Below are 12,086 nucleotides of genomic sequence, written 5' to 3' on the forward strand. Positions count from 1 at the left end.
CTTAATTCTTTCTCTCTTCTTTCTCTGATATTCCAAAGTTCATCATTCTCTTTAGTGACAATTCCACCATATTTTCTTTTTTCAATGTTCAGAATGCTGTTTTATTTTGTCTTTGTAGTCCTCTTTATAGATGCTTTATCCTTTATCACTATTTTGTTTTCCTTATGTCTAGTAGTCTCATATCATTCAGGGTATCTTTGATGAATTTAATTGACCTTCAAATAAATAATAAGAAAAATATTTATATCTATTTTTCCTTGAAATAAAACACATAATACAATTTTTTATTTGATGTCAACTCAGACTCTGATATCGTGATAAATAAATCCACAAAAATGAGTTATATCCAACTCGAGAGAAAGCGAAGAAAAAGAAAAGAGGGTGAAAAAAAAGGAAAAAAGAGAGGAAAAAAGAAAAGTGGAAAGAAATAATCGATCAACCTACTTCGAATGACAATTGTTATTGTAATGCATGGCAACCTCTACCATCAGTCACAGATGATGATAGTTTAAAGTAAAAACTATTTCTCAACAAGTCTTTTATTGGGTCTTCAATCAGAATTTCCCCACATACTATTACAAGAATAATGTACTCACATAAAACAGCACATCAAATTTACTGACTTTATTGGAAATGATGAATACAGATTGAATATAAAAATCCCTTTACTTTTTAACAGCTGATAAAACAATACCATCACAACCAAGTAGTAATAATAATAATAATACCTAAACTATTATTGATACATATTCCAACTTTTCTATTAAAAAGAAAAAAGACAACAAAAAGAAACCGGAAAATGGGACATGTTACACGAATTTCAAATGGTAACTATATATCATTTTCACTTAAGTGAGAAAACTAGAATGAATATGCAAGAAAAAAATATGCACAAGAATGACAAGTACAGCAAGCAATACAACACTTGACTTACAGGGCTATGGGGGAAAAAAATAATTACTGAATATTCAAAAAGAATACATAAATTCACAACTACAGCTCAAGCTAATTCGGCCCTAGTATATATAAATATGAAAGGAGCAAAATTTTCGTTCCACACACAAAACACATCTCCCATCCCAGTACCCTTCTGTATGAAGCAGAGATTTTCTGCCAAACAGCTACCATTCTTCACTTCAAATTTAAACTGTTAAAGAATAATCCTTTTTTCTTCCCTCTCTTTTTCTCCGCAGCCTGCAGAACCCAAAAAATTGGGTTAAGCCTTGAGTATACTACTTGGTCACCACAGACCGGCCCAATGTCTAATATTAAATATTTTATACTGGAAAAAAAAGAGTGAACTGATTTGAAATTCCCAATTATCCAATCAGGGAATTCGCATTTTTGAGACTTGCAATAAAAGTTTCAGTTGACTTCACTGGGATATTTGTGTCCAAATTCATTGGTTTTTCAATGTACCCCTTTGTCACAATGGAGAATATTTGAGACCGGAGGGTGTAAATGTGTAATATATAAGTTAAGGGAAAAGTTTGTTTACCCTTAAGATGAATAATCTCAAGGTGAGCACAATAGTATCTCTTGCACTGCAAAAAGAACATAAAAATATTATCAGAAAAAAAAATTAAAAATAAATAACCATAAAAAAAAGTTGTTACACTACAATCACGACACAGGATACTCCTATGTCTGGCTTAGAGATTAAAAATAAATAAATAAATCCACAGTTCTGAAAGCTTTGTAAGCACCATATCAGAATTTTGTTCACCTCTTCACTAACAAATCTTTATTGCTCAAGGTTACACCAAGGATTAGGGACCTAAGTCTATTGGGTAGACCTTAAACTTTAGGGTGAGGGAAATCTCATGAAGAGTCATTATATATTCAGTGTTAGGACTCATTAGTTAATTAGCATAGTTATAAATAAAGGGTATGAGGGACTAGTTATGGTTGATTCATCATTTTAAAATTTGCATCTTGGAGGTTGTGGAACTCCAACTCTTCCACTAACTGTAACTACACATTTACTTGTATCTCCCCAAAATTCTAGCACAATGCTAGGAAGTTTCCCTATTCAATACACACTCCTATTCTATGATTCTAGTCTTTATGTGGAACCAATTCTAGCATTCAATGCTGAAATATCAAACTTGTTCACCAATTCTCGTGTCACTCAATTGCTTTTGTCCGTTTTTGCAACAACACGACAGAATGAATACTTACCCAGAAACATCTGTTGGAGTGCTTTCTGCTCTTAACAGATGGTCAGTGCCACTTGAACCCATTATAATAAATTCTGAAGCATGTCCATATGGAATCATAACCTAAAAAAGGAAGAGCCACGTATGATTAAAATAAATAAATAAATAAATAATTGCTGAACACTAAGATTAATTTTAGAGATTAACAAAAAGGCATGACAACAATTTTCAAATAATTCCAAGACCCATCCAACAAGACTGCTACAGAATACTTGTCCTTTCCAGGGTATTCTATTGGTCAGACCAGTGAGATCACTTGGGCATCGGGGGGAAGGAAAGGAATGGGGTAAAATGTGCACTCACATTGCACTTCCCAGAAAGCTATTGAGATAATAATAATAATAATAATAATAATAATAATAATAATAGTAGTAAGCACACTTCACAAGTAAACTATTACTACCAAGAGTTCACTAAAAGGAAATCTTCCAGGGAGGAATATTTTACTGAATGATCCCAGAATCCGTTTTACTTTCTTTACTCATTCAATAATTTTATACAACTTTAACTAGCAGTAACTTTCACACAAAGCATCAAATAATCAAACTTCATACACTGCTGGAAGACGCAAACTTTTCTGTGATGACTACTCCATTTGGTCCACTACATTTGATACTATAACCTTCCTTCTTAACGGTCAATGTGGCTGGTTCCCATATATCAAGATATCCAGTCTGTAATACAAAGCCAAAGTTATTTATGTAACCGTGAATTCTCCAAACATAAGTAAAATAAGTTCCAAAACTCTGCTACATTCAATTACCGAAAGAGAAACTTTATATGAAGCTTGTCCCGCGTAAAAAGCTTTTTCTATGCAACTCTGCATTTCAGGATCTGAAAACAAATAAGAGAATACTTCAGCTATTTTATTTAGGAGGGATCCACAAAATTGCAGCCATAGCAGAAAACTGAAATCAAGGAAAACAACACAATACATCCAAAGTAGATATGTTCACTTAGAATTAAGATCAAATTGTTTCCACTTCAGTGTGTTTTTTTGGGACAACACACCACTTAGAATTCAAATAAATATCATATTATGCACCATAAATATCTGAAGCACAATGAGTACCTACAGGATGAAACTAGCCTCTGTGCTTCACTAACCAAGAAAGGGCATCCACACACCAATTCATACAGGTAAAGGTTAATGCCACCTCTATCGGACTATCCCGGTATCATTAAGGAAAGCACACTAAGGATAGCTTCATATTTAAGATGCATTATATTAATGCTTTGGTCAGGCTTATAGCTGCATCAACTTTCCCACAACTGTCATGATATTTATTTTCCCACTTTATAGAACACAAATGCAACAAATGATAGACTTTAACTCCTATGCTGCATAAGCATAAGAGATCAATCAAGATAGTCCTTGTAAACATTTGGGCATTCCACCAACCGTGATTTAGCTTTTTGACCAACAATCTTAAGATGCCATCAGAGCATAATGCGTGATATTGGATCACTGGCAGATGTTTACTCCAGTAAATGTAACACCCTAGATGTCTAGTTGGGGCCTGGAGGGGTCGGTCAAATCGCACTGTTTAAAGATATGGAGAATATAGCCTTTGTAAAAATTGTCGCACATTCGCCCTTAGGTTAAAATATTGACGAACATTACTTTACTTCACTACATTTTACTAAAAGTTCACTTCAAATACACAACCATACCAAGTGCATAAATGGTAACATCAATCAGCATTCCAAAATAATAATACAGGCACCTACCACAAGTAATCTTTTTGTTTACATTGGCAAAAACCTTCACAGGTTCTCCCTACATTGAAGAATGCATGAGATTAGTAAAAATTAATTAAATAACCATGTCACACCAACCCATAAAAAATAAGAAGAGAGGTCAAAATCCATTCACAAAGTACACATTTGAAAGAACTCGATCAGAATCAATTCACATAGTACCTATATTTCTCAAATTACTTATTAAGCATGGTGTACTATTGCGCACAGGGCACAATGACCCATTAAAATCTATAAACTTGCAAATGAAATATAACTATACCAAAACAGCAAATTTAACATATATTGTTGTTTATCCAAAAAAGAACAAGAATAAATTCACCAAAATTGTACTTTTTTTCTTTGATAAAAGAAGAAATCATTAAAATGGAAAGAACTTCATCAAAAGTACATATATCCTTGTCATTTAGAAACAAGTGCCAATTGAAAAAAGAGGACATAATGATGAAAAGAGAGGCTATGGAACAGTGCAACAATGTCAAGAGAATTAGGTGTTGTCATCACATGGTTCATGGGTCATAACCTGATTTTTCTTATCTGAACACTCATAATTCCCCCTTCATTGGAGTGATTACTCATTGCAAGTTCCTTTTGCTGGTACTGCATTATCTCTTTTTTTTTTTCAATGCTACTAGTGCACATGGCAAGACCAAAACGGGAAAAAGAAAATTGATATAATAAAATATATTTATTAATCAACACCCCCCACCCCATATATATATATATATTCAGTTGAATCCCTTTAAACAGGTTGAACCACTAAACAGTAGCTTGGCAGGTTTGATATTTGGTCTAGTTTTCATAACCTTGGATTAAATAACTAATACAACACCCGCTAGTCTTTCATTTCTCTTCATTCCATATTCTAATTATTTCCCCACCAATGTGGTTCACCTGCATATGATCTTGGAAAGAAAAACAAAAGTTCGACAACTTTGCTCTTGTAACAAGGCACACAGGACAAGGAGAAAGGATAGACTTAGAAATTAGAATTCAATGTCATCAACACACAAAGAACTAAATATTCCAACATCCATCAGCAATATTGTGAAAGAAATTCAATGACCAATGATCATTACAAGGATAGCCCATTAGCCATATCAAACCCTAGTGACAAAACACCTAAATTGGTCAGTATGATGATCACTGAAAATTACTAGTAGTTTCCCCCTTTCACCGAAAATCACATTGATATTCCTAAGTTGGAACACAGTTAATTTGAAGCCACTTTTGAACAGTACATCTTTTACATACAAGACAGCCACTATAAGAGATAAAAGTACCTTGCGCTTCCTGTTATCCAGAGGCTGGACTTCAATGGCAAGCAATGTATCAACATCGTCAGCAGTGATAAGATAGTTGGGTTGCTTTGCCCCTGTTTTTGGACAATGGATATGGTTGAGATCATTACATCAGGATGGATGTAAAGGTGAACATAAAAACAAGTAAACAATAGTACAATACCATCGATATAATTAAAGGAACCATCTTCCAAATGTCGAATCCACTGGCACAGTCCAACAAGGGAAACAAAGGCAGTGACAAACGGTTAGAACAGACACATCTAAGTACAATGTAATGAAAACTCTTAAGAAATAAAGCAGTACAAACTCGTTCAATTTATAAGGGGAAAAAACTAACCTCAAAATTACAACTAGTGGTGCCATTGATGGAGTATCCGCATGCCTGAAGTTCCCTTCCTGGAAAGGCATCCCCAGAAATTTGAAGGCCCTCTATGGCTGGTAAGGGATCATCGTCGGCAGCTGTATTGTGATTTATTCAACTTGAAAATGGTCAACATCAAAGCTCTGAACATTTAGTGAAGTTCAAAAGGATATTAATTATTACCCTCAGAAAATGACGAAGAAGGTTCTTCAAGAACAGGTGGCAAATATGGAGAATACGAGGGAGCAGGTTCATCAACAGCGGTTGTATAAGGCGCATTGCCACTCCAGTTAGCAGATGTTTCTCTCTCACTATTGTTTCCATCTCCATCAGGATCATCCACATCATTGTTGCTCACAGGTTCGCGAAACGTCACCTGTTTGTTAGTTATCTCCTCTCCATAATGTGGAGGATGAGCGTCACCTAGGTGGATGGGTACATCATGAGCTGAAGAATTCCTGTAAAATAGACACAATATTTGAGCGTGGATGTCACTGCTGTTACCGATACTGGTCTAAGTCTCAATTAAAAATTCATCATTTGAGCCTCCAAGGAGCTATTTCAGTTCAACTTGAGTGTGCACGCTTGTGTGTGTGGCAAATCAATCAAAACTTATTCTTTTGTTTGATTCTATGAATACTAAAAATAGTAACCATCAAGTCTTGTTCCACTTGACATGATAGTGTCCTGAAATAGATCATGATTAATTTTGAACTATTAAATCTATTTTAATAGTTTCCACATTTTGCAATACAGAATAAGATGAGATTCAGCCATTTTATCCACACTACGCACTACTTCAACTTTAACTTTTCATTCCTAATCCCATCTCATCTAGTATATCATCCACTCATCCATCAAAATATCCTCGTCTATGCAACATCTATCCTCTATTCTCGTTGGTATTTAACCTCCCAACATTCGATCCCATAAAAAATCACTGGTTTAATAGTTGTGCATTACAATTTTCCCTAAAGCTATGCTGGTACATTTTGTTAATCGCAAATACCAAAAAAAACTGTTAGGAAACCATTTGTAAGACATATTCTTATGTATATAAGAAAGAATTTAAGGAGAGGGGAGGGTAACCAGTCACTGACCTATGCAAGTAATGAAACAACGGTTACTTGAGAGATAAGACATCAGATAGGGGGTAAGCTGAAATACGAGAATACATAGGAGGTTCCCATTTGATGAAGGTTCTGTGTAGTCATTCATTAAGAATTCGGATAGAATATCTCAAGCTTTACACAATTGTAAATACAGCATCAGATACTTTTCCCCAATTCCTAGGTTCCTAGAAGACTAGAATACACTTGTTCAGAATCCCTAATTCATTACTATATCCTCTGTTTTCCCCTTTCCTCTCCTAATCCTCATACTAGTCCTTGCACACTCCAACACGCAACCACCCATCATGCTTCTTAGTGTTTACACATCTTCAATTTCCCATCTTTTAATAGTGGACTGACACACTCAAAACCCTAGTTTCCCATCTAGCACACAACGTGAGACTAGATCTTCAATATGTTCAGTAAGCACATCCAGTACTACTATAAAAAGCTAAGGACTAAGATTTCATCCTTGATGTAGTCCTAAAAGAACAAGAATCCTTGTTAGTTGTTATTCTACCATGTATTCTCACACGGGTTCTTATTCGGCAATATATTTGATTGCTCAAATCTTAGATATCTGCATCCTATTATTCACCTAGACCTTCCATAAAACTTCAACTACCAGCCTATGATAAGCCATTTCCCAATCAATAAAGATCATATGTAAAGATCCAATACAAAATTAGTGCTCTTCACAATTTCAAGAACAGAAATCATACAAGAACTTCCATTTTGTGTAACAAGCTACCACAAAATGCAAAATAACCAGAGGGTACAAGTGCTGCATGTTAACTCAATACTATTCTCCCTCGAACAGAAATTTATTTGAATACCAAACAAATCAGAACCATATTGCTTTCTTAGCAACTTTCGGAATAAAAATTAGCATTTGCTAAGCAATGATCTCCAAAGTGAATTATCACCAATTGGCAGCAAAGAAACTCACCTTTTACCTAATGATTAGGAAGTGAGCTAACAAAATTTACATAAAAAACTTCATGCAAGTTGAAACTCTAATCAACCTAGAAGCTTAGTTATTGGGCTGATTAAATAAATTAGATTTACTGTTGAGACTAGCATCATGAAGTATTATCTGTTAGCAGTTGTTGACGTCACAGAGCAGGCAGATATCCTAATATGAACTAGAATCTACAACTAGCAGGACAGATATATCATATATGCTAATCACCATTCCAAGGATGGAAAGCTTATGCATACAAAACTTCATTTAGGAGAAAAAAATAGAACTCAGGATCTGCAAGCATGATTTTATGTTTCTACCAGTTATTTCAGGGACAAAAAACAGGAAAATGAGTCAACTAAAACATTCAATGTGTTTAGAGTGTAATAAAATGAAATTGCTTTCATTTACAAATCTAATCTTTCATTTAAAAGGTAGAAATTGAAAAAGGAAATGAATTAATTTCCTGAGTTGTGTGCATATGAAATCTTGTGACTTTTTAAAGAATTCATATGAAAATGATATCACTTGGAAATTTAAGTTATGAAAATACTATTTTAGCCCTCATTATTTTGCGTTGCTTTACACAGACACATTACATAGAAACCACATATATGTCCTCTCCAGTTTACATTGACACAAATGATAGCTGTGTCATCTTAATTTGTATATTTTGTGTTATTTATTTAGGATAAAAAAGTACCACTAAGGTTTAAACATAAATTTTATGGCGCAACTATTCGACCGGCCATGGAATGTTGGACAGTGACGAGCCAACAAAAACATAAGGTTTCGTTTGTTTGCTAAGACGATTTTTTTATGACACGGTTACATATGGTCACCCACAAGAGACACGTCTTTTGTGTCTCTCCAAAATGTTGAGACACGGTTTTTTTGCTAGAGACACAAATCAGATTATACTTTTGGACAACTTTGTCCTTACTATATTTTCATAATCCCAGAACTACCCTATACCCATTAATGTATTTCTTCTCTTCTCCTCTTCTCTTACTCTTCTCTTCTCTTCTCTTCTCTTCTCCTCTTCCGGCTGCTGCTGTTGTTTCAACTTAACACCCTCTCTTCTTCTCCCGCTCTCTTCTACTCTTCTCTTTTCCATTTAGCCTCCCTTCTCCAACCTCCACTCTCCATCCCCATCTTCTTCTCTTCCCTTTTCCTTCTCTACCTCTTCTGTTCTTCCTTCTTCCACCCTCCATCTTCTTCCCTTCGCTCCCATCTTCTCCCCTTCCCTTCTTCTCTCTCTATCTTATCTCGCACCTCCAGATTCGAGACAACGCTACCTTAGCAGCCTCTTCCATGGGTCTCTATTCTGATTTTATGGTTTCATTTTGATTTTTGAAAAGAAAAGAGTGTTCCAAGAAAAGAGAGAAGAAAAACATTAGAACTAATTTAATGAGAATGAATTTGGGTTTTTATTTTTACCTTTTTTAATCTGATTTTGATCTTTGATGAGTCTGGTTCTTGGTTTTTCGGCTGGAGATTGAAGGAAGTAGTAAGAGGGGGCAATGGGTGGATAGAGAAGAGGATAGTAGGCTTTTCTTTAATAAGGAGGTAATATGGACTTTCCAAATTTTTGTGTCTTTGTCCATCTATTTTACCAAACACAATACATAAACACAAATATTTTATGTCCATGTCTCAAGTGTATGTGTCTTTGTATCTATGTCTGAGAATGCACACTGACCAAACACAGCCTAATCTTACTGCTGCAGAGATGAGAATGATTCAATTGACACAGTCACATTAAACTAGATAGAATCAAGAATGAAAAAATGAGAGAATTGGGGCAACACCAGTTATTGAGAAGTTGGTAGAATGTCATCTTTAAGTGTCGTGGACATGTTCGGAGGAGGATTATGGATAGGCCTATTATAATTATAAATAGGCAAAGTTAGTAGATCTAAGAAAGTTTTGGATGAAATTATTAAAAAGGATTTAAGTATAAACAAACAAAATACACATGTTTTATTAAAAGGCATTGTAGCGTCATTTGATCAATGTAGCCAATCCTATTTAGTAGGATCCAGCTTATTGTTTAAATGTGCATAAGATATACATATAACGTGTATGCATGCTATACGCAACTGTATTCACACATGTAATCAATTCATTTCAAATCATTTCCACATTTTTAACATTCCAAAGACACCCTCACTGTTAGCAATTCAGTAATACCATTGTCCATTGGTTCAGATGATAGCACCATTTAAGAAGACACATCTGTAAAGATTAGTGCCAAACAGGTCGCATATAAATAGTTATCCAGTTGAATCAAATTGCAGACAAGATTGCATGCAAGGACCACATTAACAAAGATGACATGAAAACAGAACCCACCAATACATTCAGTTCAGAGTAGCAGTCTCCATTTGATCAGGCTCACCTGCTTGCATAAGGTGAATATCTCCCCGAATCATCCCCGTCAACATTGGTTGTCACACCACCACCCATGCCAGTCTGTGTGCGGCCAAACATATCCCAATCATTGCCCATGTGAGAATCAACAGAAACCTGAGTCCTTGCTTGGGAGTACAGCTCCTGAGGTACCAGCTCAAGGCCCTTTTTATTCTGATTTAAAAATTTAAATAAAGAATGGAAAATATTTAGAATTTTATGTATGCAAAACAAGGTGAATGAACAAAAACACAAAAATGAGCATACTGAAGTTGCCAAAGGTGCACCAATTGGGTGAGATGGTGATTGCGTAGCAATATTGGCATTGTTCAAATCCGGACGCCATGGCATCAATTGATATTGTGACTCCTTTAGCTTCGACTGATAAGGAACATACGTAACCAATCGTCAGAAGCCCTTTATGATAACAGGAACCAATATTTTTACATAGCTACGATCTTGTCCGCCTAGATTTTAATACTACTTATATTGAATTAACAGGAATTTAGCGAACCGAAGTATCACTTACCTCGGTGCGAAGAAGTTTTTCCTGCAGATGTTTAAATAAAACCTGCAAAGATGTAGAACAAACTGATTAAATAAAATACCAAACAAAAGAAAAACCCAAAAAAATTGAAAGAAAAATCTTAAAAGTACACATACAACTCATTTATGAAGCCGAATTAAGATTGGATGCCTTGAAGACGGGGGTGTTTAAAGAAATTGGATTCCATGCAAGTTACCCTTCACTTTTAAAAGTCAAAAGGATGCTCATGTTTGGTTATTACATAGTTTCCAACAAACAGTACATATGAATCTCAGTATTACTGCAACTTCCATACAATGGTAAAACTAAGCATTTTGGAGGCTTTTCCAAGGATTCAAAGCCTTATCCCACTAAGTAGAATCAACTACATGAATCAATCAACGCCATTGCTCCCAATCATCTATCATGTCTGAAGTGAGATTGTTCATGCAAATCTCATTTGACCACCTTATGCAAAGTCTTTTTAGGTCTTCTCTACCTCTAACACTAATTCATCTTCCATCTAATCCACCTTTCTCACCTGTGTTCTACCAGTCTTCTCCGTATATGTCCAAATCATCAAAAATGAGATTTCACCATCTTTTCAACAAAAGGTGCTACTCCAACTTTCTCTCTCATCCCCGTTACTTATTCTGTCCATACGCGTATGATCAATTATCCATCGAAGCATCCTCATCTCGGATTACGCTGAACTTATGTTCATGCTTCTCCTTTGTCCCAACACTTTGTTCCATATAACTAACTAATCTAATAGCGATACAATAAAATTTACCCCGTAAGCTTTAAAGGTATTTCTTGTCGGATATAAAACCCAAAGACACTGCCATTTTGACCAACTTGCTTGAATCCTATAGTGTTAGTATTAGTGTTTTTCTACTGTCCACAATAATACAACCAAGATACTTAAATCTCTTTATTTTTAGTATGATGTTTCCTCCAATCTTAACCTTTTAGTGTTACTGTTTCTCTTCCTCCGCAAAACTTGTACTCCATATATTCTTAGTGCAACTTATTCTCAAGCCACATACGTCCAAGCTTGCCTCCATATATATTTTATGTTATATAGATACGGTATCCTACCAATATTAAAGTAATACATTATGAATAGGAATGAATAAGGGGAAGCTAATCAAAAGCCTAGCTAAATATCAATTCTTGATTTTTCCCATATAGAAAGTTAAGAACGACTACACCCTAAAAAATCCTATTCAGAAAAAGTTGTTTTCCTCTGTGTAACATCCCCACAAGAGAAAGGAGAGCGTTGAAATACATCCAAGTGTCACATTCATAACAACAAGGAAATAGGTCAAACCTGACCTTGACATTGCTAACAATCGACTGGGCATCAACAACAGGCGGCTGCAAGGAGTACTCTGCAAGAAGTGGCATCAAAGATGAAACAAATG

At 35.1% G+C, this 12,086-nt stretch overlaps 1 protein-coding gene across 1 annotated transcript in view; it reads right to left on the bottom strand.

Moving 5' to 3' along the window:
* Positions 1 to 809: 809 nt before the first annotated feature.
* LOC107466007 (uncharacterized) overlaps positions 810 to 12,086 on the bottom strand; it is a 14,847-nt gene continuing 3,570 nt past the window's right edge. The window contains exons 9-22 of the mRNA XM_052253707.1: positions 11,998 to 12,086; positions 10,663 to 10,704; positions 10,401 to 10,514; positions 10,123 to 10,307; positions 5,829 to 6,103; positions 5,622 to 5,743; positions 5,445 to 5,487; positions 5,264 to 5,355; positions 3,951 to 3,999; positions 2,983 to 3,053; positions 2,774 to 2,893; positions 2,182 to 2,282; positions 1,499 to 1,544; positions 810 to 1,194 (exon numbers count right to left, since the gene is read on the bottom strand). The exon at positions 11,998 to 12,086 is cut by the window's right edge and continues 46 nt beyond it. Of these exons, the coding sequence (XP_052109667.1) occupies positions 1,132 to 1,194; positions 1,499 to 1,544; positions 2,182 to 2,282; positions 2,774 to 2,893; positions 2,983 to 3,053; positions 3,951 to 3,999; positions 5,264 to 5,355; positions 5,445 to 5,487; positions 5,622 to 5,743; positions 5,829 to 6,103; positions 10,123 to 10,307; positions 10,401 to 10,514; positions 10,663 to 10,704; positions 11,998 to 12,086 (1,412 nt within the window). The 3' untranslated portion in view covers positions 810 to 1,131. The remainder of the gene's footprint in view (positions 1,195 to 1,498; positions 1,545 to 2,181; positions 2,283 to 2,773; positions 2,894 to 2,982; positions 3,054 to 3,950; positions 4,000 to 5,263; positions 5,356 to 5,444; positions 5,488 to 5,621; positions 5,744 to 5,828; positions 6,104 to 10,122; positions 10,308 to 10,400; positions 10,515 to 10,662; positions 10,705 to 11,997) is intronic.

This window comes from Arachis duranensis, chromosome 9 (genome assembly GCF_000817695.3).
Source record: "Arachis duranensis cultivar V14167 chromosome 9, aradu.V14167.gnm2.J7QH, whole genome shotgun sequence".
Classification (NCBI taxonomy): domain Eukaryota; kingdom Viridiplantae; phylum Streptophyta; class Magnoliopsida; order Fabales; family Fabaceae; genus Arachis; species Arachis duranensis.